Source organism: Vicia villosa, linkage group LG3, assembly GCF_029867415.1.
Source record: "Vicia villosa cultivar HV-30 ecotype Madison, WI linkage group LG3, Vvil1.0, whole genome shotgun sequence".
In the NCBI taxonomy this organism is placed as follows: Eukaryota; Viridiplantae; Streptophyta; class Magnoliopsida; order Fabales; family Fabaceae; genus Vicia; species Vicia villosa.
The window spans coordinates 194165991-194189155 of NC_081182.1; the positions used below are offsets into that span (position 1 = coordinate 194165991).

Sequence of the window (23165 nt, forward strand, 5' to 3'; positions counted from 1 at the left end):
CCTATTAAGAATCTGATTCTGGTTAGCAGCTTGAGGTTGAGGAACTTGAACTTGCACAGGAGCAACAACGGCTACATAAGGTTGATCCCCATTTTGAGGTTTACGACGAGATCCCCTTTTGTCATCAGACACATCATTAGTCTCATTCTCTTTCTTCTTGTGGAAGTTTCCATAAGGTTTCTTCGATCCACCAGAAGATTCAGCAACATGAGTAACTTTTCCATTCTTGATTCCTTCTTAAAGTCTCTGGCCAATGGTAACCAAGTTTGTGAAGTTCGAAGATACACTACCAATCATTTTCTCCCAAAAGAAAGGTGAGAGAGTGTCCATAAACATGCCAGTCAGTTCCTTCTCAGCTAAAGGTGGCTCCACTTGAGAAGCTAGCTCTCTCCAGCGTTGAGCGTACTCCTTGAAAGATTCTTTCTCTTTTTGAGACATGTTTTGCAGTTGTCGGCGATCAGGTGCCATGTCCAGATTATACTTATATTGCTTCATGAAAGCATCAGTCAGATCTTGGAAGCAGTGAATGCGACTCTTCTCAAGTCCCATATACCATTTCAGCGAAGCTCCACCCAAACTATCTTGAAAGCAATGGATAAGCAATTTATCATTCTGGGTATAAGCAGCCATTTTGCGATAATACATGGTCAAATGGCTTCTTGGGCAAGTGTTCCCCTTATACTTCTCAAACTCAGGAGTCTTGAATTTTACAGGCATGAAAAAGTTTGAAACCAGACACATATTCTCAGCAGCAACCCCAAAGTAATCATTTCCTTCCATGGCTCTCAGGAGCTTTTCTAAAGTCTGATACTGCTCTTTGACATCTTCAATATCTCCAGCATCTCCTTGACTTCCATTCTGGGAACGAGCAGCTTGATATTCAAACAGAGGATTCACATAAGTAGGCTGAGCAACAGTGTGCACAATAGGCTGAGATTCAGTGAAGACAGAAGCATGAAACATTGGATTTGCAGACTGACCAATCACAAGTTGTGAAGATTGACCAATACCAGGAGTCTTCTCATATGGAGGAGTGTAACCATGAGGCAAACCAAACTCAGGCCATGTAGAAGGTGGTTGTTGAGTAGGTTGAGGGTCAACATCAGCACTTGAGACTTCAACAATGACAGTCTTCTGAGGCGGTTCTCCTCTAGCAATCAAAACTTGCAGCATTTCAGTTAGCTTGGTCATGCCTGACTTCAACTCATCAATTTCCATTCTGACCTCTGCATTGTGTTGCTCTTGGTATTCCATTCTCAATCTGACGTTGGCTCTAGTTCCGTACTTGTGTGGAGGAATCAGCTTGACGGTAGACAGACAAACTCTGAAGATGGAGACAGACAAGGATGAGTTTTCTGGACAACCTGGATGTATGTATGCAAATGATGCAATTGCTGTTTTTTTTTATTTATTTATTTGATTTTCAAGGAATTCAAGTTATTAATTTGTAAACATCAAAACATGAAGGATGTAAATCCTATAATGGATCAAAGCTTTGATCAAGTTATCATCAAGATCAATCATCCATTTTGGTGGATTAGAGTTTTCACCCCATCAACACCCAAGATCCATTGAGTTTGATGAAACTCATGATGTTTACAAAGAAAGACCTATGAGTTCCTTGGAAATCAAATGAATGCATGGATGTATGGTTTATGCATCAATCACAATCAAGATCACACATGGTCGCACAAACAGGGTTCAAAGGTTCGACGTCACGAGCATGGAGTCAAAGTTAAGAACCACCCACAAAGGTATGTACTAGGGAATTTTGTACCTGCCAAACAGGTTCTACAAAGGTTCCCAGAGTTTTCAATCTTCTATCGGATACTACCGGCTCGCACAATTGCTCATGGACGCCAATAATATGCCTAAAAAGACCTCGTCTGAGCGTAGCATCGCATGACAACAAGCTCAAATTGGTACTCAAACTTGTTTCTGCGCTACATCCTAAAAAAAGGCTTAGATGGGTTAAAAAGGTTCTAGGCCATTCAGCTTCTACGGACACTCACTATTGAAAGTAATAGCGTTATCACGATGGTTCGTAACAACCTCTACTACCTTCCATGAGGCCTCCACTGATTGGGGTTCCACCATATGATGCTCATGTTAAGGATTGCTCCTGACATGCAACTATTGGTCTTACCACCTCCTATCTCAAGTTACTCACCAAAGTTCGGGTTAGAACTTTATCTCATCACAGAGGAACCATCGAGCACCAAAAAAAAAAGAAAATAAACAAACAAAGCACACAATAATATATACAAATAAAACACACATATAAACAAAAATAGGCTTAACACACTTAAAACTGGATCCCCAGTGAAGTCGCCAATTTTCTGTAGCGGGAAAAATCTGATATCGAAGCCATAGGATTGACCGAATCAATATTTTGTTTGAAATCGCCACCGCGCTTTATTGTTTCCAAAGGAAAATGGAAAAGAACGTAAAACCCAAAGTTTTTTTTTAAAAACAAGAAAGAGATCTCAGGTACGGGTGTTGATTATATGAGGGGAAGGTTTTAAGCACCCCTCATATCTGTGGTACTCCACAGGAACCTTTTTGAAAATCTGTGTCGTGTGTGCTAAAAAAGGGTTTGTTTTATTTTTAAAATAAGCTCGGCAAAGCGTTAAGCTTTGTGCCTACATTTAAAAACGAATAAACATTTTATCGTCGTCGAAGAGAAATACTCAGCCATTGATCTTGAGCATGAGAACAAACAAGTTCTTTGCATCGCAAATGAGAGAAGGGCTCCAACTCGGATAAAATCAACGAGTATGCCAATAGCTCTCTCACGCGGAAAAGATCTCATTTTATCAATCAATTTCAAAATCGTGGGGTATAACCACTCGTTTCGACAATTTGCCGTGTCTAAACTTTTTGAAGAAAAGCCACTAAGGGCAAAAGATATTTTTTAAGAAAGGTTTTAAAAGAGTTTTTACAAACATAAGAATATTTTGGAAAAAGGGAGAAGATTTTGAAAACTAAAGAAGGGGAGGAGATGAAGAGGCTATCCTATTGCGTAAAATAAAAGCTAAGGAAAGAAACGGTCTAACCAAATAAGAAGCCAACACTTGACATTAAGAGTCAAGGTAGATTTCCCATCCTTTGGAATTATCAATACCAACACATTAACACTTGGGGATCCAGATGAACTTATTATCTTAGCACCACTTTGCATTAAGCACATTAAAATTCTGACGAAAATCGGGCAGAGTAACGGCTGTTTTCGGGTAAAATCCTTATCTCAATGCCTTGGAATTAACCATCAAGGACTTTCAAGGAAATACCTGCATACACAAACAGACAAAAATCCAATGCCAGACAGACAGAATAACAGCGGAGTAACAACAGAATAAAGGTCCAGAGGTCCTAAGTCCATAAGTCCGAATCTCCAAAATGCTCAGGATTGTAACCAATAGTCCGAAAGAGAGCCTTAAACGTTTTTTAGATTTTTGTTATTTATTAGTGTTTTAGCATAAAAGTAAAGTATGATCCAAGTGGACAAAAAGAAAATAGCGGAAACATAAACATATGTCCAAATAGACAAAAGGAAAATAGCGGAATTATAAACGTCCAAATGGACAAAGAGAAAATGGCGGAATGTAAATATGATGAAATGATAAAATAAAGCAATAAAGCGAGAAATATAAAGAGCAATATAATAAATTGCGGAAATTAAAGTTAGTTGTTAGATGTTAAAGATAACCATCTTGAAACTTGTCAAGTATGTTATCAAAGTTAGTAATGAAGATCGATGGTGAGTGAAGGATGTACTCGGATTTAAATTCAGTGGAAACTTATCAGAAGCTTGATAATATCATAGCGACTACACGATAAGTTTCCATAAGCCATAAATCAACCGCATACAATTCTCTTCCATATTTGATCTTTTTTATTAGGGACACGAAATATTGCGCTATGTTAAGCAGATCGCCAAGTGATTTATGTAGAAATCACCCTACAACGAGGCCGGTCAAAACTGCATCAGAATCACATTATGATGCATCAAAGATGCATCACACACAAGCACAAAAGAACCACATTATGATGGATGAATAAGGATGAAGAAAATTACCAAATCTTGAACAAAACTTAGATCTACTTCAAGAATCACCAACACAAATCTTGATCTCTCAACAATTGAAGAAAAAGAGTGAAATGAAAGGTGGCTTAGCTCAAAGTTTGTGAGGTTCAAGGTGTGACTCGCAAACTTTATGAAAGAACAAAGAGCTTTGGTGAATTTGGTAGGGATGGGGAGAGAAATTGCAAGGGGTTTTTTGGCTCTCAAAGCTTGTGAAATGAGAGAGTAGAGGTCTCTATTTATAGAATTGGAGAAAGAGTAGTGGTAGTTTGGTCTTTTTGCATTTGGTAATTAGCTTGTGTTTAATTTGTGTTTAAATGGTATTTAAATGGTAAAAATAGTAAAATGGGGTTAAAAAAGGTTTAATGAAGGGAATTAATTTTGATGAGGTGGAAAATTGGTAAAATGACAAAAATGATCAAAGAAAATTGGTGCCAAAATGATGTCAAGCTTCCCTCCTTATATTTTTTGAATTTTCGCCTCAGGGAAACCGATTTCCTTCTTAGGTAAATCGATTTCCTTCTTCAAATTTTCAAAAATTTGCTTTCTTGCACTGTTTTGATTTCTGCCCGATCTTTTACCTGTAAATTATGAACAAAAGAGACAAAATACATATTTTTGGATTTTGGTTAGTATAAAACAAATAAAAAGCTAAAGTGCTTGATGATTCCCCTCAAAGGAAAAATGATACCTCAAGATTGTGATCTTGATTGATGATTGAAATGCAAATGATGTATGATCTTAGGGTCAAAAATTGGGGTATGACACTACCCATGAACTGACTCCATATTGAGATCCCCATAAAATATAACTCATTACAAATATGTTATTACTCTTTAATATTGCACTATATTATTATCTAACCTATATTATTACATTGACTATTCAATTCTTGACTATTAAGTTGTATACTCAATAGGATAGCCAGTTTTGTGTGGATGGTCACCAACATAGTCAATAACTTATAATACTGCATAAACTAAAAAAATATAAAACAAGTTTACTTGGTATGCTCAAAGAAAATACCCAACCCTTCAAATTGACAGTCAACATTAATAGGAACGCATTAAGAAGTAGTGCTTCACTCCTTATAATGATCAACAATATGTAATATGCTAACACAATGTACCACCAATGCTTCATTTCTTTATAAATGTGAATCAAAATTTCAACAATGCTTCAAATTAACACTTTATGATATTTCGATTTTGCAAATAAAGCCATTACCAAATGTACACAATAAATAAAACATTCAACTCAAACCTAATAAAATTCAATTAAAAAACATGCATAATTCCATAAATCTTATACATAAACACACAAAACCATAATTCAAACATAAAAGCAACTAACTACACACTGTTCTATTTATCATCCATCACAGCTTGCAAAATCAACAACTCCATCAACGTGCACTGCTACGTTCCACTTTAGCCATAATATCTTCCACTAGCGGGTATCAAATGACATAGTGGAGTTTATCTCCTTCTTTCAACTTTGCTGCCCTTACGTAGTCGAACCACTGTCTATACAAATACATCTCCTTTTTATTTGGCCTTTTCTTGACCTCACAGTAATACGGGTTTCCATTGTCCATATCATATAGAACTATCTCTGAAATTCTACCACGAACATAGTTGTTTATTACTTTTGCTAGAATTTTCTGGACACATGAACAAACAATATTAGTTACATCTAAATGTAACAACCTTTTACTAATAAAACATGTAAACATAACACAGTACTTACCATAACATTTGATCGAAACTTCTTTACATCAGTAACTTCACGCACCCAGTACTCTTCGTGCTGTTCCACATAAATAGGACTCAATTCCCTGCAAATGGACAAAAAATTTACAACACAATGTCAAAAGTGGATGAGAATAATTGTGTTGAAGATATCAGTCCCATGAACAGAATAATTGTGAGCAAACAAAGCCAAAATCATTGTCGTGATTGAAGGTGGCAATAAGAGTAGACCTGGATCGAAAGGCAATGCGAGTTGAAGGAAGCCATCTATTTTTGCAAACTTTGTATGTGTGTGGAAAAAAACTTGTGCACGTTGCAAGTTAATAGCTTGTGTTTTTGAGTGTTGTTGCTTGATCTCATTGAAAATAATGAAAGTGGATGAGAAAAATGAACTTGTGGTTTTCTTCTTTAAACCGGGATCTGGGGGTTTCGGCAGAATCTCCATAAAACCCAAATATGGTGGTTTTGGAGACAGAGGACTCGGAGCATGATTGTTGAACTTGTTGTCTTTCCTCGCAACAATGACGCTTCTATGTTGTTCATGAATGGAGCCCACAATTTCAAGTGGTACAACCTCCACTTCTACCATCGATGGTAAAGGGTGCTCCAAAAGTGTCTCAAGAACAAAAGTTTTGTATACAGGAATTGTTGAAATGGAATTTTCCGTATGCAAGAGCTGAAGTTCCTGGCGTGTTGCTTCAAAGGAAATGGGTTGTTTATGCGGTAGCTCTTTCTCGCCATCATTTAGATTGGGTTGCTGCGTTTGTTTTCTGAACAGATCTGGTGATTCACAGCTTTGCCCTTTCAAGAATGACGATTCTTGAACCATTTCTTCTTCATTCTGATCGACAGAATCATTGGTTGAACAAAAGGAATCCGTTGATTCATACAGTGGTTCCACTACAGGAAAAAAGGCCTCCTGCCACGCCCAGAAAACCGAGGCTATATGCAAAATAACCGTGGCGTAACGCTTACGCCACGGTTTGGCCACGGAAATCCAACTGTGGAGTATACGGCCGTGGCCTAAAGTAAAGTCCACGGTTTTTTGGTATAGACCACGCCTTTTTTACAACCGTGGCATTTTTAGGCCACGGTTTAGGTAGCTTGATTAAGGCCGCGGTTTGATCTTGCCATGACTTAAAAACTGTGGCTTTATGGTAAAGCCACGGTTTCATTTTAACGTTTACGACACAGTATTGGTTCAGGATATAGCCACAGTTTGGTTATGACCACCTATTTAAAACCGTTGTTATATGTTATGCATTTTAAACCATTTATTTGCCACGGTTTATTTCATGTTATGCATTCTAAACCATTTATCTGCCACGGTTTATTTCTGTATCATTACATAAATATATATATATTTATATTTATATATATATATTTATATTTATATATATTTATATATATTTATATATATTTATATATATTTATATATATATATATATATATATATATATAAATATATATGTATAAATATATATATCAATATTAAATTAACAATAAAATTAACATTAATAGTAGTTCATCCACTAATAATAGTTGGATACTAAGTTTTTCATCCCAAATTCAAAATCAAAACAACCATATTAAGTTGATCCATGATCCCTACACTATTTAAGTTGTACCACCACAAGTTTCTCTCAAAATGGAGTCATCCCAAAATAACCAAAAAAAGTTCTAAAAACTGGGCTAGATAACATAAAACAACTATTCTTCTTGATCTTCTCCTTGCTCTTCTTCCACATCTTCTGAACAACCACCTTCTTCAACATCTTCAGCATAACCTCCTTCCACATCTTCATGATCATCACAAGCTTCTTCCATATCTTCATCACAATCTGCTTCCTCTCCACCCTACAATAAACATAACATCTATTTCAGAATCGAATCAAAAGAGAATCATGAATCAAAAGACAGTTTTAGGCCATCACCACCAGAATCATGCATACACCTATTTCAGAATCGTTTCCCTATTTCATACACATATTTCAGAATCAAATCAGTGGAAATATAGAATTCTTACAAACTGAAATAAAACAGAAGAACTCACTTAAGAATTATCTCTATCAATCAATGGAAATATAGAATTCTTACAAACTGAAATAAAATAATCAATTAAACAAGTTGGTCCATCAAGGCGCAAGGGCTTGAATTCAGTAAGTATATCCTAAGTTAGAACCCACTTTTACTCCATTTCATTTGGTCATTTTTATTCTAGTTAAGCCAAATGTAATAGTTTAAATATGAGTTCTATTCTTATCTTTACTTCTATATAGTTAAGAGATATGATTTGCTAAACAAGCAAGTACAGATCTTAATAGATTCTCCAAAAATGCACTCCAAAGACCTACTTTGTCATTGTCACCCTACTTTGTTAGACCTATAAAATAAAGCACAGAAACAACATTTCGAGTAAACACTTAATGTGATCCCTGCACTTGTTCATCCATGACAACCATACAATTTCAGAAATTCAGTGATAATTCAGTTTCTTAATGTGATCCCTATACAGTTTCTAATTCTTGATAATTGATCAGTTTCTAATTCAGTGCCCTATACACTTTCAGAAAACACTTGCCATCAAATAAGTGCCCTATACAGTTTCTAATTCAGTGCCCTATGCACTTGTTCATCCATGATAACCATGCAATTTCAGAAAACACTTGATAATTCAGTTCCCTAAACAGTGCCATATGCTGCAATTATTGTAGTTTAGAGTATACCTGTTCGCAATGCGGAATATGAGTTGATGCAGACGAATGTGGATCAGCAGGAGCAGCAGTAGAACTAATGGAACAGCCCATAGCACTTGCCATCAAATTAGAGATCTCGTCGTCGCTCATATGTGGGTTTTGTTGCTTCATCATTGTCTTAAATAGCGCCTTCATACCATCCATCTCCCTCTTCATGCCAGCCACTTCATCATTATGTTGCCTTTTAATAACCAGAATTTCTTCTTTTCTTTTAAGCATGGTAGGTGTTATTGTTCTTCCATAGCAACGAACTCGTCCAGATTTTTCTTTCCCAAACAAGGAGTTAAATGTCTCAGATTCAGTTGAATTCTGAACTGATTCTTGAAGCTTAGACTAATTAAAAAATATTCACATTAGAAAATATTCACATTATAAAAATAAATGATTAAAGGCAAATGTTGATTAAAGGCATAATCTGCCTGGCTTACAATTACACTTGAAGTTTCCTCATCCGGCTGTTTTCCTTTTCGACTTTGTCGAGTCTCAATGAACATCTCTGCCTGGCTAACTTCCTTTCCGTCCTCTTTCTTAGCACGCTACATTGGTTGATAATAAACACATCAAAATATGAATCACTCAACCAATACATAATTGTAAATTGAAGGATGTATGAACACCCTACCAGTTTTGCACGAATCCTCGCAAAGTTTGTTGGGCCCATCCGATGCATATACTTTTGCTTAGCTCTGTTCACAGCATTGATTTTGCTAATTTTCTACATTCAGAAACAGCAAAATTAGGGACAGCAAATGTTAAATTACAGAATTAAATATTAGGGACAGCATTGATCAATTGCTAATTGTTATCTTACTTGGATGTTATTGTTCTTCCAATAGGATATCAATTGCTTGAAATGAACTTCAGGTACGGTCTGGGGACGATGCTTCAATCTTTCACTCATAGTAGTGTACTTTAAAAAACAACTCTTTTTGAGATCTTTCTTGAAACGCCTCTAAGCATCATTAATGCGAGAGAAAACCGCTCTACGTCCATTTTCAGGGATAATGAATTTATCCTACAACAAAAAAGGAAATTAGTGACAAGTAAATAAGGAACACAACTTATGTTTAGATTCACACAGTGACAAATTCCCACTTACAGTGACAAATTCCCATATACGGTCCTTGTTTGCTTTCTTCAAAGCTTTGAAGTTAGTAAAAACTAAGGGACATAAGTCTGAATTCCTTGCGACAGTGCCAAGGAAACAACTCAAATCTGTCACGGTTCGATCATTGGGTCCAATAGGTTCTCCATCATCGTCTAAGACCACCTCTTCACGATCCGCACTCTTTCTAGCATGGATTTTCAAACATTTAGTTGGTCCACGTGTCCTTTTCTTACTTGCCCCTGTGTTAGATAAAATATAATTAGCATGGGATATAAATTTGAATGAAACAATAATAAAGAATAATGCATGACACGAAGCTTAGTACGTACCTTCAGTTTGTTTACTTCCATTTTGCTGAGTGTTTTCCTCTTCACCCATCATATTTTCTTCTTCCTCAAGATTCTCACATTCATCTTCTTCACTATTTTCCCCATTTTCTTTGAGGAATTCTTCAATGGATGTCGATTTACACATTGGGCTTCGTTTTGTCTTCTTCAAGCCACTTCCTTGCCCTGTCCCGGAATTTCCATCGACTTCTATCATTGCCCTTTTCATACGATTCTGGTTTGACCTTGAATCAGCAGTGTCAGCCACCCGTTTCTCCTTAGGTTGCTGCTTTGCAGTTGAAGTATTCTGCTTTGCACTTGAAGGAAGTTGCTGAGACGCAATTGAAGGACGTTTCTGATTCGCACTCGAAGCTTGTTGCTTAGCACTTGAAACTTGTTGCTTAGCGCTTGAAACTTGTTTAGCACTTGAAACTTGTTGCTGCTTTGCACTTCCTTGTGGCTGCTTTGCACTTGCACTTGAAGGATTCTGCTTATCATTTCCTTGCTGCTGCCTGGTCCTTGAATCAACAATTTCAGGCCCTGTTTTTTTAGCAAGTTGCTGCCTGGTCCTTGAAGCAATTTCAGGCCCTGTTTTGGGATTCACTTGCTGCATGGTCCTTGAATCAGTACATTCAGCCCCTACTTTTCTGGGAGTTGTCTGCCTTGTCCTCATTTTGGTTGGATAAAACACATCGGCCGAACTATCAATCTTTGAAGCAGCAGTTTCAAACTTAGATAAGTTGAATAGTTCCCTAGATGCATGCACAAAAGGAGGTCGGATGCCCACTTTACTAGTTCCTTCACGGTTATTATTATTTACCATCTCGCATTTGATATCATACTTCTTAGCCAATTCAGCACTGGATCTAAATAGAGGCAACCGAAAATTGGCGGTAACTTGTTCACCCTTTTATGCGGCAGCCGTCTTCTTTTGCAAGTTTGAAACCTTCTTCATTTTCTGTTAACATGGAAAATATTAAAAAAAACAAAGTTTAACCAATCAGCACTAATTTGCAATATTCAAACGGTTAACAATAACTCACAAATTACTGGACATGAAGATAAATTACATATGATTCAAAACATAGTGGATTTACAAAAACAGAAATGAAATAGATTCAACACATAGTGGATTTACAAAAACAGAAATGAAATAGATTCAACACATCCAATCAGTTACATTAGAAATTCTAATGATATTGTCATTCTCCTAATGAAAACAGCTCATAAAACCAATACATGAAAAGTTCAAATGGAAAATAAAAAAGAAATGTATTACACCAGAAATGAAATAGATTGACATTAGTCCATGAAATCAAATAGGGTATCATCATAATCAAAATCCTCTCCAGCACTTTCAGCTTCATTCATTTCATAAGGTGTTTCAGCTATTGTTGCAGGTATGTCTTCCCTAACCCAATTTAATTCACCATCACCATCACTATTTTCTCCACTTTCAGCTTGTAAGTTTGACGGGTCAGCAATGTTAAAGAAATCTCGTGGAACTGTTTGCAGAGCATAATGCCGGTTTGGATCAAAAGGGTCTTGGACATAGTAACATTGATGAACTTGAGAAGGTAGCACAAATGGATCATTCTGATAAATTTTCTTATTGAAACGCACACAAGTAAGTCCGTATTTCTCTTTTTCAACCTCAAACCAATCGCACTTAAACAATACAAAGTTGAAATTTCCATAGTAGTATAACTCAATTATATCAACAATGGTTCCATAATATGTGATGGGTTCTGTCCTAGGATTTCCATCCTTGGAGCTAGCGAAACTTGAAGTTAGTGAAACTAAAGTTACGCCAGAATTTTGAGTTTTGCGATTTGTATCTCGTTTCCTAGTATGGAACCTATATCCATTAATGACATAACCTGGATACCTCTTTGCAACAAAATTAGGACCTCTAGAAAGTTTTTCAAGTTGTAATGGCACATCATCATTCTGGGCACGAGTTTTAAACCATTCACTAAATTCTTTACTTTGAGTTTTGGCCTTGGTCCACTTCCTTTTGTTAGTGTTTGAATTAACACTTTGATCATGCTCACTACAAAAGTCAACAAATTATATGTTAACATATCTCTAATCTTAGGATTAGTAGATAAATACATAGGAGGACAAATAGTTATTGTACTACCTGATGTAAATTTGAACTTCATTGCAATTGAATAAGATGTATCGATGGGCATCATCCTTTGATTTCACATCAAGATGAAAGGGTTTGCCTGCCCCCCCTAAAGGACGACCGGCAGTTGTAAAGTAATCATCTGGATCTGTTTCAAGTGAATCGGTAACATCATAATTCCGACTCTTCCTATTAAACCTTGTATCTACATTGCTATGCAAATACCTTGAGCAAAATGTTATAGCTTCTTCAGCCAGATACCCCTTGGCAATAGAACCTTCAGGATAAGCTCTATTGCGGACATAGTTCTTAAGTTTACACAAGTATCTTTCGGTGGGATACATCCATCGAAATTGAACAGGACCACCCAATATAACTTCATTTACAAGGTGAATAGGCAAGTGAACCATTATGTCAAAGAAACTTGGAGGAAATATCATCTCCAACTGACAAAGTATCTCTGCAATCTCATTTTCTAGGTAATCTAAATCTTCCACTTGTATAACTGTCTGACATAGAGAGCGGAAAAAGGAACCAAGACGAATTAGTGGGGTTGCCACCTCCTTGGGCATTGTGCTTCTTACTGCGATTTGCAACAAATAGTGTAACATGAAATGCGCATCATGGCTCTTGTAACCAGATATTTTTTTGTCACCAACTTGTACACATTTTGAAATATTTGATGCAGTCCCATCTGGTAACTTGGCAGCCTTTATAACTCCACAAAAAATTGACTTCTCGTGCGGAGTCATTGAGAAACACGCTTTTGCAAACTCTGAACGTCCTCCACCAATCTCCCTTGGATGAAGTTTTTCTCTAATTCCCATTTCTTGCAAATCATAACGGGCTTTAATATGATCTTTTGTCTTCCCCATGATGTCCAAAAGAGTTCCAACAATACTATCAAATATGTTTTTTTCAATGTGCATTACATCTAAGTTATGGCGCAATGTATTTTGAGCCCAGTAAGGCAACTCAAAAAAAATTGACCTCTTCTTCCACGGGCCATCAACTTTCTTCTTTTTCTTCCCAAATTCATTATTGAAATCTTTTAAGAGTTCAAGAATTTCAGCCCCGTTTAACATGGATGGTGCAGTTCTATGTTCTTCTTCTCCGTTAAATGATTTGACATCGTCTCTCCAAGAATGAGTTCTTGGTAAAAAGGTACGGTGGTCCATATAACACATCTTATGACTGTGTTTGAGGTATAACGAATTGGTGTTAGATTTACAACAAGCACACGCCAATTTTCCTTTGGTGCTCCATCCCGACAACATAGCATAAGCAGGGTAGTCACTAATTGTCCACAGAAGAGCTGCACGCATTTGAAAATTTTGATTCATTGAAGAATCATATGTCTCTATGCCGGATTCCCATAACTCCTTTAGCTCCTCTATCAGTGGTTGGAGGTAAACATCGATATCGTTGCCTGGAGATTTTGGTCCAGGAATCAACAATGACAACATTGTATATTCAGGTTTCATGGACAGCCAAGGTGGTGTGTTGTATACCATCATCAAGACAGGCCATGTACTATGAGATAAGCTCATGGTCCTAAATGGATTAAACCCATCACTCGTTAAGCCAAGTCTTACATTGCGGGACTCACTAGAAAAATCTGGATGGAGCTCATCAAAGTCCTTCCACGCTTTACCGTCAGCAGGATGCCTCAATTTTCCATCCTTTGAGCGCTCTTCTTCATGCCATCTCATTGACTCAGCTGTCTTTGAACACATGAACAACCTTTGTAGTCTAGGAATCAACGGAAAGTGCCTCAAAACTTTTGCAGGAACTCTACAGTCATTTTTGGGTTGCTCAGACTCGCATCCTTCAGTTGCAGCATTTTGTTTCCACCGTGAAGCTTCACAAATAGTGCAAGAATTGTCCTTTTCATGCTCCTTCCAAAATAGCATGCAATCATTTGGGCATGCATCTATCTTCTTATAATCAAGGCCTAAACCACTTATCATGGCTTTTGTCTTGTAAAATGATTCCGGAATGTTCAAATCAGGCATTGCTTCTTTCAATAATTCTAATAGGGCAGTGAATGACGTATTGCTCCAGCCGTGGAGACATTTCAACAAGTAGAGTCGAATCGTGAATGATAACGAAGAGAAGTCTTTGCATCCAGGGTACAGTTCTTGTTCCGCCTCTTTAATCAAACTGTAAAACGTTCTAGCCTCGTCATTGGGACCTTCATCAACTCCGTGTGCTTCTGCCCTATCTCCATATATGTCATGCAATAAGCCAGGAATGTCATCATGTGATCCATCTTGATCTTCCATCCCATCACCAATTTCCATAGACCTTTGTAGTTTCTCCCCATGGTGCACCCAAACGTCATAACCGTCTAGAAAACCTTTGGCTATTAGGTGATCCCTAATAATATCCCTGGTTTTCCAATATATATTTTTACACTTAGCACAAGGGCAAAGAAGTTCACCTCCTTGAGGACTTCCTTTAGTGAAGGCAAAGTCTAAAAATCGAGTAACACCGTTGATGTACTCTTGACTAAACCACGGTAATTTAGTCCACTCTTTGTCCATCGCTTGATAATCTATATATTTGAAACACAACACATAACACATTCAAAACACATAACACATTCAAAACTGAATTCATATAAAAAATGCACTAACAGTACCAAAACATGTGCTGAGCAACCAAAAAATTACTGGGACAGAATTATTGTATATAAATGGAATTACTGGGACAGAATCTTTGCAAGAATTATTGTATATACATTATATACCTAATATACAACTAATTAGGTAAGAAAAGCACTAACATGATTACTGATTTATAAAATTCATTTTTAGACGGCAACGGAATTATATAATCATATACATATGAATCAAAACATTCCATGAGGTATACTACCACGTATTAAAATTTATATGGTGAAGCCTAAAAGAACACAAATTGTTACCTTAAAACAGAGAAATGGAGTCACACACAAATAAAATGCAGTTGTCGCTTTCCTTCGTCTCCTTTGAGGGAATTGAGCTGTATCAATAACAAAAAGAAATCAATAACCACACTGCAGCTATGCTATGCAACTTAATAATACACAAAATTAGATTTATAAAATTCATAACAGAGTCACACAAATTCATAACAGATTTATAAAATCAATAGCCCTGTGTTTGAAACAAACAAATGCTGCCTTTTAAGTAACCTTCAGTAGCAGTTACACACAAATACCAGAAGGAGGATTTCATGTTTTTTATAATATTTTCTTTCTCTTTCTGCTACATTTACTAAATATGCATAAGAAACTTCCACAGCTTCATGATTTTTAGTTTACATACTGATAGAAACTTAAAGTATGTAAACTGAATGGCTACTTAAGAGCAAGAAGTGTACATACAATAGCACAGACTATATATATATCAGATACCGAAACTTAAAGTAGACATTTCAATAATTGAATTATTCTACGCCAAATAAAAACAACAACTAATTACAACATAAGCAACACTTCCTTACTAGATGCACAAACATTAATAGGACCCAATATAAGTTGATGCAAGAAAATTTAAGAAACAAACTACTAAGTAGTAGCATGAACAGCAGCCACAATAGTAGTGGCACATGATCAGTTCATCAAATCAAGTCACTAAAACATACAATCAGTTTTAACATTGAATCCTAAAGTTATATATGTATTGTGGATTGAAAGTAGTTACTAGTTAGTCCCAAATCCCAAGCCAAGAATCAGTTATATCATTCTAGCAAGATTAGTTTTGCCAAAAAATCACTTTTCTACTTAAAGGTCATCAAACACAAATCATTCCGCTACAAAGTACATGTCAAAATCAACTCTAGCAAGATCTAATCCAACACAGAGGAAAGCAGCAGCAAACACAAATCTAAGTGAGCTCAGAAACAAGTTAGAACACTGACCTTAGTGCCAAAAGGACCTTCTGGATGATCTGTTTCAAGAATATTCCTCCCCTAAACAAACAAACAAAAAATACATAATTACAAACTTCCTTCAAATGAATAATCTATAGTATATTGCAGCATAATAGAGTTTCAGAGTAAAATTCATAAATTATCATACACATACACATATCATAATAACAAGAATTTCTTCTAATAATCACAAGAAATTCAATTCAATTCATGATATTAAGCATAACTAGCATTCTGATTTCGTCCCAAACAGAAAATCAATTTTAGGTTTAACAATACTAACAGTCAAATAACGGAAATAGCAGTTATAACTTGAATCTAACATACTTTCTCAACCTAAAATCCAGATCAGTTTTCAACCCTAACAAAATCTAACCTAAATCACCATAACAAAATCTAACATAAACTCAGTGCCTCTCTCAGTTTCAAATCACCATAACAAAATCTAACATAAATAACAACAACAGATATAACAATGCAGAGATTAGGTCAAAATGAAGCCCTCAGTAGATTAGGTCAAAACAAAACATGCATCAAATCACACTATCCAAACATCAGTAGTAGAATTTGTTTAAACATAGATTAGGTCAAAAAGAAACCCTACCGTATTAGCCTCCAGAAGCTTTGGTACCTCACATGCAAAACAAAATATATATTAGGTCAAAAAAATCAAAGGAGACGAGGGAAGATGAGGAACACGAACAGAGAAGAGAATCGTACCCAGATAATCGTACGCAGATGAATAGAGGAAGCCTCCAGAAGCTTTGGTACCTCAACTGCAAAACAAAATATATATTAGGTCCAAACAAAATCAGAGGAGACAATAGAGAAGATGAGGAACACGAACAGAGAATCATGACATGAAGAGAGTTAGGGTTCTTGAGATGAAGAGAGTTAGGATTCGTGAGATGAAGAGGGTTAGGGTTCGTGAGATGAAGAGGGTTAGGGTTCGTGAGATGAAGGTGAAGCAGAGATGAAAGCAGAGATGAAGATGAAGAAACTAACCTGTAAGCGATAGAGGTGGCAGCAGCGGCGGAGCGGTGGAGCGGCGAAGCGAGATAGTTTTGGGAGATGGAGTTTTCAGAGTGTGCGTGTTTTTTGTTCATATGGCTTTGGGAGATGGAGTTTTTGTTCGTGTTCTTTCATTTTTTTTCTTTTTTTTAATTAAAAAAAATAGAAAAGAAAATATTAAAAGATATAGAGGGAAACTAAAAAAAAAGGAGGGAACTTTTGGAGGGGTTTTTTTGGGGGTTTTGGCCACAGTTTGAACTGAAAATTATAGGCCTCGGTTTCTTAGTTGCGGCTTAAAATATCTACCGTTATGCAGGCCACAGTTTTACACTCCGGATTCAATATTTCTATAACATACGTCTACGCTTTGATAATCATGGCTAAATCATATATGTGGCCACAGTTTCTGAGCTGTGGACAATTTTAGCGTGGCCGTAGGCCAAATTTCTAGTAGTGTTCCTCTACTTCATCATCCAGAGGTAAAATGAGTCTCCACTCCGGCTTGAAACGCCATAATAGTGCTGTTGTAAATTTATCCCAATTATATCGACGATGAACACGACACCACCATATCCACCATGTGAAAGCAGAACCTCTTAATGCTCCAATAGCTTTCAAAACCTTCAATGACTCTGGTGTTTTATGCTCCTTGAAAATTTTCTCAACAGAAAGAATCCACTAATAGACATCTTTTTCCCCATCAAACAATAATATTGTCATGATTTTAAGCGGAAGTGAGATCGAAAATGAAAGCACCAATTGATAGGAAGCTAATCCTACCAAGACTATCAATTTAGGGTTCAACAATTAAAAGAAAAAGACATTAAAATAAACTAAGGAAATAGAGATAAAAATAAACCTTGATTTCTTTCATTCCTTTCAAATGTCTCTATGAGACTACATTATATAACATTCTTAATGGATAATAATAACATAAAAGCCCAAACACTACTAAAAGCCCAATAACTATACTAATAATATAAGTTATATTTTTACCCATCTAACTAATATAATACCCTTCTATCAATTATCAAAGAAATGAAAAAGTCTTTATTTTATTAGTTTATTTTAGTTGTCTCTTTTATTTCTCTAAGTTTTCCTTAGTTTGTTAGGGTTCCAAATTAGCATCCTAACATTTGAAAATGATGCCATTTGTCGGATCTTGAAGTGAAGATGTTGTGGCCATCGATCTCAGAGGTCTTTGAGACATGTGTGGCAAAAGGTTTTTGGTGGGTTTTAATATGGGGAAAGAATAGGGTGTGGGTTTGGTGTTGAGAGAGAATGGTGAATCAGAAGGTTTTTGTGATTTTTTTTTTTGAGTTTTTCTTAAAAGAGGGATGAGTCACTTGGAGATACTTATCAAAATCTCTTCTATTTCTAGAATGGATTTTATATTGATGAAAAAATGTGAAAGAGGTGTTTGTTGGTTGGAGTTGTTGATGATAATTATTGTAGTAATATGAATAAGGAGATGATGAGTATGGGTTAGGATGAGGTGGATGTGGTGAATACCCATGATTTAGATACAACTTTGGTTATGATGATCCAACATGAGTGTAACAAGGTGTAAAAAGTTCCCATGGAAAAGCTGGAAATGAAGGTGTGTTAGGAGATGTAAATGAGGGGTTTGTGGGATAGGTAGGAGGAATACTCCATGGATGATATGAAGGTGTATGAAAATGATATTCCATAGGAGGATTTGAGTACATGGATGAAAGCACCAATGTTAGGATGCTAATTTGGAACCCTAACAAACTAAGGAAAACTTAGAGAAATAAAAGAGACAACTAAAATAAACTAATAAAATAAAGACTTTTTCATTTCTTTGACAATCCTTTCAATGTCTCAAGGACTACATATATAGTACTCCTAATGGATAATTAAATAAAACCCAAACTTATAAAAGCCCAATTCAACAACCTTACAAGATCCTAAGAACATTCTAAAATTATTACAAAACAACAACTAATATAAAATACTAAATAAACTATATTAACTCTCTATCATTTGCTCTAGATTCCCAATACCAGCACAATGCTTGTTCTTCAAATTTCATTAAAAAAACACATTTTATTATATGGTTTGTCTACTCTTTCATAACAATGTCCAAGCTTATTCGATGAATGAAAGTTGTTGGTGATAACACGAAAAGTTGTAATCAGAGAAACCAAGAAGCAAAAGCCTACCGGTTTGTGGAGGATTGCATCTAATATTACAAGCTTCAATTTTAATTTCAGGTTTTAACAATTTACATGCTTTACCGTTTTAATTTTATATATAATAATATGTTTGAGATTTCGTCTGTTATTTATTGTTCTGAATCTACGATAAATACCATATCTAGCTAAGTATATTAACTCCGGTATGTAACCTTAAACCGAAGGGATTCGGTAACAAAATAGCACAAATTATTTTATCATCAATTCTTTTTCCTGGTTCGATTTCTATTGTTAATATTAAAATTGTTCATACACCAATAACCAACCAAATAGGCACATTAAGTGTTCATACATCAATAACCAACCAAGAAAATAAAAAAGTTTCAAGTTTGGAGCAATCAACTAGCAATCAAAATATATCATAATTATAGATTTTTCCCGTATTCATAAAATCAACAACCGGATTACACCACACAATAAAATAAATAAATAAAAAGTTGAACTTTGATTACATGAATTGGTCTCTCAAAGAAAAAGTATATGATATTACTTCTAGAAATTTCTTCAATGAAAACCACCACATTCTTCAAAAAAAAACCACGCCGAAACAATCATCATCAACCAAATAAGAGGTTACATGTTGTAGAGCTCCTTGTACATGAAGATAACTTTATAAGCATTTGTTCCTTTTCAAGGTAGGCATGATGGGTACTCTTCCTGACAGTCATAGTTTCTAATACTTTGGAATGTTGCATGATATATTTTACAAATTTGAACTCAAATTCACATTCTCTCCCTGTGCACCCTTTAATGCTAAATGATTTAAGATGTGATAAAAGACATTCTGGGATTGGGTGGAACCTTCAAACATTCTGAACAAATAATTTTACCTGGGTAATTTGAAAATTGTAACCAAATCTTAAAATGTTAGAAGATTGGGAAAATGTGGGAGTATTTCTACCAACGACCTACAGTCCCTCCTCTCCCATGATGAGCTATCTATGAAGCACCCATACTTCAAAATCCATGTCGTATCGTTGAGCAATCGAAGGAGTGTCCGAATTTTTGTTTTAAATATAAAAAAAATTCGATACGCTTCCGATACGTCCCGATACGTGATCTTCAGATTTTTTGCAAGATTTTATTTTTTTAATGACTCTTCATTTATTTTTTTTATTTTTTAATAGTCATTATTTATTTCCATATTTAATTATTTCCTAATATTTTTATTCTAATAATTTTTTATATCAATTTTTAATATCTTATTTAATTAAATTCGACATTATTCATCATTAGTTGGGACTTCCAATTAGGCATATCAGGCAATAGTTGTACGTTATAAAAAAATAGTCAATAACTATTAATAATAAACATCCTAGACAATTTACTTTATCAAAGAAGAAATAGGCAATAGCTATCTTAATAGACAATTCTTGTACGTTACTATCAAGAAAGAAATCAAATAGGCAATAGCTAAGTTTTCAATTCCAATAATATTGATCATTAGTGGCTATTTATATGAGTAACATTTTCCAATATTCACCATCTCTCATCTCTCTCTTGCAACGTACACTTCTTTCTCTTCTGCTATTTTTTTCTACTTCTTCATACTTTCCCATTTTTCCCATTTTTGAAACACCAAAATGTCAACATCTTCCAAATCAAATTCAAAAATTCCAAATAAGTTTCTCTCTAAAAATATTTTAGAAGATGATCACTGTCATCTCTAGGGTTATGTTAGTATAACAAACAAGGGTACTAAAGGTTCAGAAGCAGATGGAAATAAGGTATGGGTATGTAACTTTTGTCAAAAAGAGTTTACAAGTTCTTAATCTAGAGTCAAAAATCATTTGCTAAAAATTTATGGAACCGCAATTTCTGTGTATCCTAGTTTAAATGAAGAATATTTGTCTGAGTTACAATCTATTGTAGAACTAGCTAGCAATAGAGTGAAACCTAAACATGTTCCATTACCCACTGAAAAAAGGCAAGAGGGTCTTTCTTTGAAGAGGAGGAAAAATAGTCCATTAGAAAAATCTTTTAATTTAAGTGAAAGAGAGACTCTAAGAGCTCTCATAGCCAAAATGTTTTATTCTTCCCGATTTCCTTTTAACCTTGCAAGAAATCCTTCCCTCTGATATAATGCATTGAGGACAACTCTCTTACAACAAGAGAAAACACATGTTGAGAGACTGCTTAAGCCCGTGAAATCAACTTGGAATTCAAAAGGGGTTAGCATTGTTTTTTATGGATGGACAGATTGTCAAAGAAGACCTTTAATAAATTTTATGGCCATAAGTGGAGGGGGTCCTGTATTCTTGAAAGTTGTGGATACTTCAGGTGAAATTAAGAGTAAACACTACATAGCTGATAAGATGGATGAAGTTATACAAGAAGTAGGGGAAGAAAATGTGATCCAAGTTATTACAGATAATGCTCCTATATGCAAAGCCGCAGGAATGATCATTGAAAGTTCATGTCCAAAAGTTTTTTGGACTCCTTGTGTTGTGCACACTTTAAATCTCACATTGAAGAACATATGTGCTGCCAAAAATACTGAAAGAAATGAGGTAGTATGGACTGAATGTAATTGGATTACTCAGATTTCTTGTAAGAAATTTTATCATGAACCACTCTATGAGAAATGTCATTTTTAAACAATTCTCATCTTTCAAATTACTTGATGTTTTTGACACACGTTTTGCATCTGTCATTATAATGTTAAGAAGATTTAAATTCTTGAAGCGTTCTTTGCAATCAATGGTTATTAGTGGAGAATGGAATTCTTATAGAGAGGATGACATGGGTAAGGCTCAAGCTACAAAAGAATTTATTTTGAATGATGTTTGGTGGGACAAAATTGCATATATTATTGATTTTACAGAGCCTATTTGTAATATGATTAGAGTTTGTGATACCGATGAGTCCACACTTCATTTGGTATATAAGATGCGGGATTCTATGATAGATAAGGTGAAGACATTAATATATAGGCATTAAGGGAAAGATTTAAATGATACATCAAAATCACCATTTTATAATATTGTTTATTCGATACTAATTGATAGGTCGACTAAGAGTTGTACCCCTCTTCACTATTGGGTCACTCTCTAAATTCAAGGTAAGATTGGCCAACAATTTATTAGCTTTTTTATTATTTATTTTTTATCATTTTGTAATTCATAAGTTGTGTATTAACATTTATTTCATTTATAGGTATCATAGTGATGAATGGCTCCGTGAGGATCCAAATAGAGTTTCTCCACACGAGGATGAAGAGATATCTACACAAAGGAATAATAGTTTTCGAAAAAAATTTACAACGGTTGAGGAAAGAAAAAAGGTTAAAATTGAATATGCTAATTTCTCATCAAAATCAAATAGTTTTGATTCTTTTAACTCTATTTAAGATAGATGGGTATTAGACCCCAAATCTTGGTGGGTTATGCATGGTTCTCCCGCTCCTCTTCTTCAAAAGCTCTCCTTGAAGCTTGTGCAACCTAGCTCTTCATCTTGTTGTGAAAGAAATTGGAGTACCTATTCATTCATCCACTCTTTAAAAAGAAACAAATGGAATCCTAAAAGAGCGGAAGACTTGGTTTACGTGCATACAAATTTGAGGCTTTTGGGTAGGAAATGTGAAGAATGCAAAGAAGGTGGTACTAAGATGTGGGATATTGGTGGAGATGCATGGGCAAGTTTTGATGGTGTTGGAACTCTTGAAGTTGCATCATTGTCTCTTGATGAGCCAAATTTGGAAGCCACTCTATTGACCAATGATGGCGAAGGAGGAGACGACATTGATACTATACCAATATCTTAGATTTAATGTTTTTTAGTAATATAGTTATGTATTGAAAGTTCTATTATGATTTTGGTTTTGTTAGACTATAATTTAACTAAATATTTTACTTTAATTTT

At 35.3% G+C, this 23165-nt stretch overlaps 3 protein-coding genes and 1 long non-coding RNA gene across 4 annotated transcripts; all 4 read right to left on the reverse strand.

Moving 5' to 3' along the window:
- Window positions 1–7343: 7343 nt before the first annotated feature.
- Window positions 7344–9558, reverse strand: LOC131593192 (uncharacterized). Its single transcript, XM_058865472.1, has 5 exons — window positions 9403–9558; window positions 9214–9306; window positions 9020–9127; window positions 8562–8924; window positions 7344–7692 (listed from the first exon to the last, which is right to left on the reverse strand). Exons 1-5 carry the CDS (start codon window positions 9490–9492, stop codon window positions 7546–7548), a joined length of 801 nt encoding a protein of 266 aa, XP_058721455.1. The 5' UTR covers window positions 9493–9558; the 3' UTR covers window positions 7344–7545.
- On the reverse strand, window positions 9544–10848 carry LOC131659639 (uncharacterized). Its single transcript, XM_058928799.1, has 3 exons — window positions 10029–10848; window positions 9691–9938; window positions 9544–9606 (listed from the first exon to the last, which is right to left on the reverse strand). The coding sequence occupies exons 1-3, from the start codon at window positions 10846–10848 to the stop codon at window positions 9544–9546; spliced, it is 1131 nt and encodes a 376-aa protein (XP_058784782.1).
- A 479-nt stretch (window positions 10849–11327) lies between these two features.
- LOC131659640 (uncharacterized) lies at window positions 11328–14702 on the reverse strand. The gene is made up of 3 exons (XM_058928800.1): window positions 13240–14702; window positions 12169–13056; window positions 11328–12078 (listed from the first exon to the last, which is right to left on the reverse strand). The coding sequence occupies exons 1-3, from the start codon at window positions 14700–14702 to the stop codon at window positions 11328–11330; spliced, it is 3102 nt and encodes a 1033-aa protein (XP_058784783.1).
- Window positions 14703–15085: 383 nt separating this feature from the next.
- On the reverse strand, window positions 15086–16850 carry LOC131593195 (uncharacterized). Its single transcript, XR_009280776.1, has 3 exons — window positions 16679–16850; window positions 16063–16113; window positions 15086–15162 (listed from the first exon to the last, which is right to left on the reverse strand). It is a non-coding gene; the product is annotated as an uncharacterized LOC131593195 (long non-coding RNA).
- Between the last annotated feature and the right edge of the window lie 6315 nt (window positions 16851–23165).

What these genes read in the sequence shown, in the direction of transcription:
- LOC131593192 (XM_058865472.1), bottom strand. Translation starts at nt 9,492, where the DNA reads ATGAGTGAAAGATTGAAGCATCGTCCCCAGACCGTACCTGAAGTTCAT. An exon ending in GGAAGAACAATAACATCCAA is followed by an intron (nt 9,307 to 9,402) that starts GTAAGATAACAA and finishes TTCTGAATGTAG; the next exon opens with AAAATTAGCAAAATCAATGC. An exon ending in CGAGGATTCGTGCAAAACTG is followed by an intron (nt 9,128 to 9,213) that starts GTAGGGTGTTCA and finishes CAACCAATGTAG; the next exon opens with CGTGCTAAGAAAGAGGACGG.
- LOC131659639 (XM_058928799.1), bottom strand. Translation starts at nt 10,848, where the DNA reads ATGGTAAATAATAATAACCGTGAAGGAACTAGTAAAGTGGGCATCCGA. An exon ending in TGGAAGTAAACAAACTGAAG is followed by an intron (nt 9,939 to 10,028) that starts GTACGTACTAAG and finishes TATCTAACACAG; the next exon opens with GGGCAAGTAAGAAAAGGACA. An exon ending in GTATATGGGAATTTGTCACT is followed by an intron (nt 9,607 to 9,690) that starts GTAAGTGGGAAT and finishes TTTTTGTTGTAG; the next exon opens with GATAAATTCATTATCCCTGA.
- LOC131659640 (XM_058928800.1), bottom strand. Translation starts at nt 14,702, where the DNA reads ATGGACAAAGAGTGGACTAAATTACCGTGGTTTAGTCAAGAGTACATC. An exon ending in CATAGAACTGCACCATCCAT is followed by an intron (nt 13,057 to 13,239) that starts GTTAAACGGGGC and finishes CATATTTGATAG; the next exon opens with TATTGTTGGAACTCTTTTGG. An exon ending in GAAGTTCAAATTTACATCAG is followed by an intron (nt 12,079 to 12,168) that starts GTAGTACAATAA and finishes TGACTTTTGTAG; the next exon opens with TGAGCATGATCAAAGTGTTA.